Source organism: Oxyura jamaicensis, unplaced genomic scaffold, assembly GCF_011077185.1.
Source record: "Oxyura jamaicensis isolate SHBP4307 breed ruddy duck unplaced genomic scaffold, BPBGC_Ojam_1.0 oxyUn_random_OJ72275, whole genome shotgun sequence".
In the NCBI taxonomy this organism is placed as follows: Eukaryota; Metazoa; Chordata; class Aves; order Anseriformes; family Anatidae; genus Oxyura; species Oxyura jamaicensis.
This window is the reverse complement of record NW_023310958.1, coordinates 1-4,194: the sequence shown is the minus strand read 5'-3', so window position 1 is coordinate 4,194 and position 4,194 is coordinate 1. Positions and strand designations below refer to the sequence as shown.

The 4,194-nt window shown below is 76.1% G+C and overlaps 1 protein-coding gene across 1 annotated transcript; it reads right to left on the bottom strand.

Moving 5' to 3' along the window:
* Positions 1–50: 50 nt before the first annotated feature.
* On the bottom strand, positions 51–2,859 carry LOC118159840 (hexokinase-4-like; the record flags this gene model as incomplete). The annotated part of the gene is made up of 5 exons (XM_035314390.1): positions 2,524–2,859; positions 907–1,069; positions 621–775; positions 272–391; positions 51–177 (listed from the first exon to the last, which is right to left on the bottom strand). Coding segments are annotated over exons 1-5 (610 nt in total), but the record flags the coding sequence as incomplete, so codon positions are not given.
* Positions 2,860–4,194: the final 1,335 nt, after the last annotated feature.

Below are 4,194 nucleotides of genomic sequence, written 5' to 3'. Positions count from 1 at the left end.
CGGGGGGACCCCCGGGACGCGGCGGGGACAGGGGGTGGGCACCGACGCACGCAGCCGGCGCGGGGCCAGCGGCCGCCTCACCCCTCGCCGTTTGATGGCGTCTCGCAGGAGCCCGACCACGTTGTTCCCTTCTGCTCCGGAGGCTTTGAAGCCCTTGGTCCAGTTCAGCAGGATGCCCTGGGCCGGGGGAGGACAGAGCGGGGCTCCGTGGGGCCGGGGGGCAGGCACCGGGGTGGCCTCGGGCCGCGTGCCGCCCCCGCCAGCCCCTCACCTTGTCGATGTCCTCGTGCCGCACGGGGAAGGAGAAGGTGAAGCCCAGGGGCAGCTTTTTGTGCTTCATCTGATGCTTGTCCAGGAAGTCGGAGATGCACTCGGAGATGTAGTCGAAGAGCTGGGGGAGAGCGGCTGAGACGTGGCCGCGACGGCCCCGTCCCCACGACGGCCCCGTCCCCATCCAGGCGCCACTTGCAGGGGACGCTTCCAGGGCTCCCGCAGCTCCCCGAGGGCCCGGACCCACCTCTGCCCCCTCCCAGGGCTCGGGGCTGCCCGGAGGCACCCGGCACCGGGACGGGGATGGTGGGGAGGACGCTGTGCCCCCCGCGCCCCCCGGCCCCGCTCACCATCTCGGCCGTCCCCGTCATGGCGTCCTCGGGGATGGAGTACATCTGGTGCTTCGTCTTCACCTTCCACTGCCCCTCCTCCCCCTCGCCCACCTTCACCAGCATCACGCGGAAGTTGGTGCCGCCGAGGTCCAGCGAGAGGAAGTCCCCGACCTCTGCAGCGCCGCGGGGCACGGGGAGGGGACGGCTCAGGGGGGGGGCTCCCCGGGGGAGGGGGGGGGCAGCACCCACGGGAGCCGCGGCGGAGCGCCGGGCGCCGTCGCCCTCGCGTCCCGGCGGCGCCTACCTGAGCCCTCGGGCGTGGAGCGGACGTAGGTGGGCAGCATCTTCACCGAGGCTTCCTCGTGCGTCTCCAGCTTCAGCCCGCGGTCCATCTCCTTCTGCATGCGGTGCATCACCTTCTTCAGGTCCTCCTCCCTCAGCCGGAACTCCGACAGGATCTGCTCCACCTGCGCCGGGGAACGGCGGCGTTACGGGGCGCCCACGGCCCCGAACCGCGCCGAGCAGCCGGGGGATCCCCTCCCCGGCCCCGGTGCTCCCCGCGGACACCCCGAGCCCCGGCGGCCCCGCGGCCCGGAGCACCTCGCCCCCCAGCAGCGGCACCGGGGGCACGCTCCGCGCCCCGAAACCCGCTGGGAGCAGCAGGGCCCACCCAGCGGGGCCGCGCCGAGCGGTGCGGGGAATTCCTGCCGTCCCCGCTGCCAGGGAGAGCCGCGGGGCCCCTCCGCAGCCAGGCTGGTGCTCAGGACCCGTTTTTCCCTCGCGTAGCAACCCCGGGCCCTGCCGCCGGCACGGCCCCCGTTACCAGGGCGCGTTAACGGGGCCGCGGCCCCGGCTCTCAGATGGAGCCGCGGCGCCGAGCGCTTCTGCTCCGCCGGCCAGGTTTGCTCGCGGCATTAGCGGCCTCATTAGTCAGCGGCAGCCGGGCAGGCCACGATCGCTCCCGTGGCAGCGCCACGAGGGTGTTTTCCTCGGGGCGGCGCCGGCCCTGCCGTGGGTTTTCGGGGCGCATCCCAAAGCGGGGGCCCTAAAGCTTCTGGGACAATGGGGGTCTGAGGGGTCCCGGCCCCTCAAACCGGCTGCGCCGGGGGGCTCCGGTGGGACGGATCGAGGCCGGATCCCCTCCGGGATGTCCCCACGGGGACACCCAGCGCCCTGCGACGCCGTTCGGTGCCCGCTGGCACCCAGCGCCCGTCCCGGTGTCCCTTCTCCCGCTGCTCTCACGCGGTTCCGGCCCCGTGGGCACCGCGCGCCGCAGCTCCCGCATGGAGGTTTCAGGGCCGGGTTTGGCTCTTCCCACCCGACCCAAACCCGGCCCCGATGGCTGCAATCGCCTCTTGCCCTGCCCGGAGCAGGCTGGAAGCCACGTGGCCGAACGCCGCGCTGCCCGTGCCCGGTGCTCCCCACCACCCCTGTCCCGGTCCCGCTGCGTGCCGGAGCCTCCCTGCAGCTGGGGATGAGCCCCGTGGTCCCAAGGGACCCAATGCAGGGAACCCCCCCCGGCCCCGAGCCCGGCTCCTCCCGGGGGAGCCCCGCTGCTCGTGCTCAGCGCCCCGGCAGCAGGCACGGGGGCGGCCTCGGGTGCGGGGAGCCTCGGCTCCGGCCGCGTGGCTCTGCCCGAGGCAGCCTCCAGCCTCCCGCTGCCCTCAGCCCCTGCGCCCGGGGGGCTGGGGGGGGGCCTCATGCTGCTGGGCCCACGGCAGGATCAGGCCCTCGGTACAAAAGGAGGCTCCCCGCGTGCTCCTGGCCGCCGCACGCACCTCGTTCCTCGCCCAAAACCGCTCGTCTGGCCCCAAAGAGCCCCAAAGAGCCCCAAAGCAGGGGGAAGGGGGGGGGGGGGCAGAAGCAGCCGTCGCCTTCCGGAGGCGAACGTGGGGAGGGCCGGCGGCCGGCGGGGCCTCACCTTCTCCTGCCGGGAGCTCTCCATCCTGCTTCTGTGGTCCAGCATGGGGGCAGCCGTGGGCGCGGGGCGGGCGGCGGGCGAAGCTGTCCCCCCCGAGCCCCCCCGGCACCCCACCGCCTCGTCCGCCCGGGTACCGTCCCTGGCCGCGCCGGGGGATGCGCCACGTTGGGGGGCGTTAGCTCGCACGGGGCGCCCGGTGGCGTCCCCACGGTCCCGTCAGGCGGAGCGGCCGCCAGCCCCCGCGGCCCCGGCCTCGGCCCCCCGCATCCCGGGGCCGCCCTCGGGGCTCCCCGATCCCCTCGGCCGTGCGGGGCGCCCGGGCGCTTCGTCCTCCTCCTCCTCCTCCTCCTCCTCGGCCCGCCGTGGGTTGCACGGCGAGGGGGCACCCAGGCGGCCCCCGGGGGGTCTCTACGTGGAGCGGGGGAACCCGGCGGGCGGACGCGGGCGGCCTTGTCCGGGACCCTCCCCACGGGGGCCGTCAGCCCCGTCACCGGCCCCGGGCCCCCCTCCCGGGGCGCCGGTTTCCATGCCAACCACTTCACGGCCTGGTCACGGTGGCAACCACTCCACCGGCCGGCCCGGCAACGCGGCCCGCTGCCATGGAGACGGGCACCAAGGTGACCGCGGCCCCGCGATGGCCGCCGGGCCCCGGGGACGGGCACGGGGACGGCCGGGGGGTGGCGGGGACGGGAGAGGGGTGCGGGGGGAGCCCCGGGGGGGGGGGTCCTGGGAACCTGCGGGGGGTCCCGTGGGGGTCCCGGTGCCGGGGGTGCAGGGCCCCGTGGGGCGGCCCCGGCCCTGCAGGTGGGGGTCCCGTGGGGGTCCCGTGGGGGTCCCGTGGGGGTGCCGGGGCCATGGGGGCACCGCAGGCCCCGGGCCCAGCCTGGAAGCCCCGCCCACACCGCAGGCCACGCCCACACACGGGCCGCACCCAACCAGGAGGCCACGCCCAGGCGTTAAGCCACGCCCACAATGGAGGCACCGCCCATCCACGTTGCCCCGCCCACACAAACGCCCCCAGGCACAGTGTAGGCCACGCCCACTCTCCGGGCCACGCCCACTCCCAGAACCACGCCCTCGCAGCAGACCCCCGCCCATCCTCGAAACCACGCCCACCAAACGCCCCACCCCGCTTTGCTCCACCCTCCACGAAGCCCCGCCCACAACGAAAGCCACGCCCACAGAGCGCCCCCACTTGATACTCCCCACTGCAGAGGCCACGCCCACCTCGAAGCCCCGCCCCCCCCGGCTGGGCTCGAGCCCCTCCATTCAGCTCCCTGCAGGGAGCCCCGCCCCCATGACGTCATGGCGCCGCCGATTGGCCTTCCGGCTCGGGGGCGGGGCCACCCGCGACCGTGGGCGGGGCCGTCGGGCTAGCCGCGCTCTCATTGGCCGGGAGCCGCGGGGGGGGGGGAGGCGGGCCGCGTGCTGCGCGTGCGCAGGCTGGGCGCGGCCCCGTGGCACTTCCCGGGGCCGGGGGCACTTCCGGCCGCCCCCTTTCTGCTTCCGGGTCGGGAGCGCTCCCCTCGGCCGCCGCCTCCTCGCTGCGAGTCCGCAGCCGCCGGTACCGGGCGGGGGGGCGGGGCCGGGGGGGCCTCGGGGGGTCCCGGAAGGGCTTGGGGGGGGTCCTGGCGGTGGCCCGGGGGGGTCCCGGTGGGTCCCGGTAGGGTC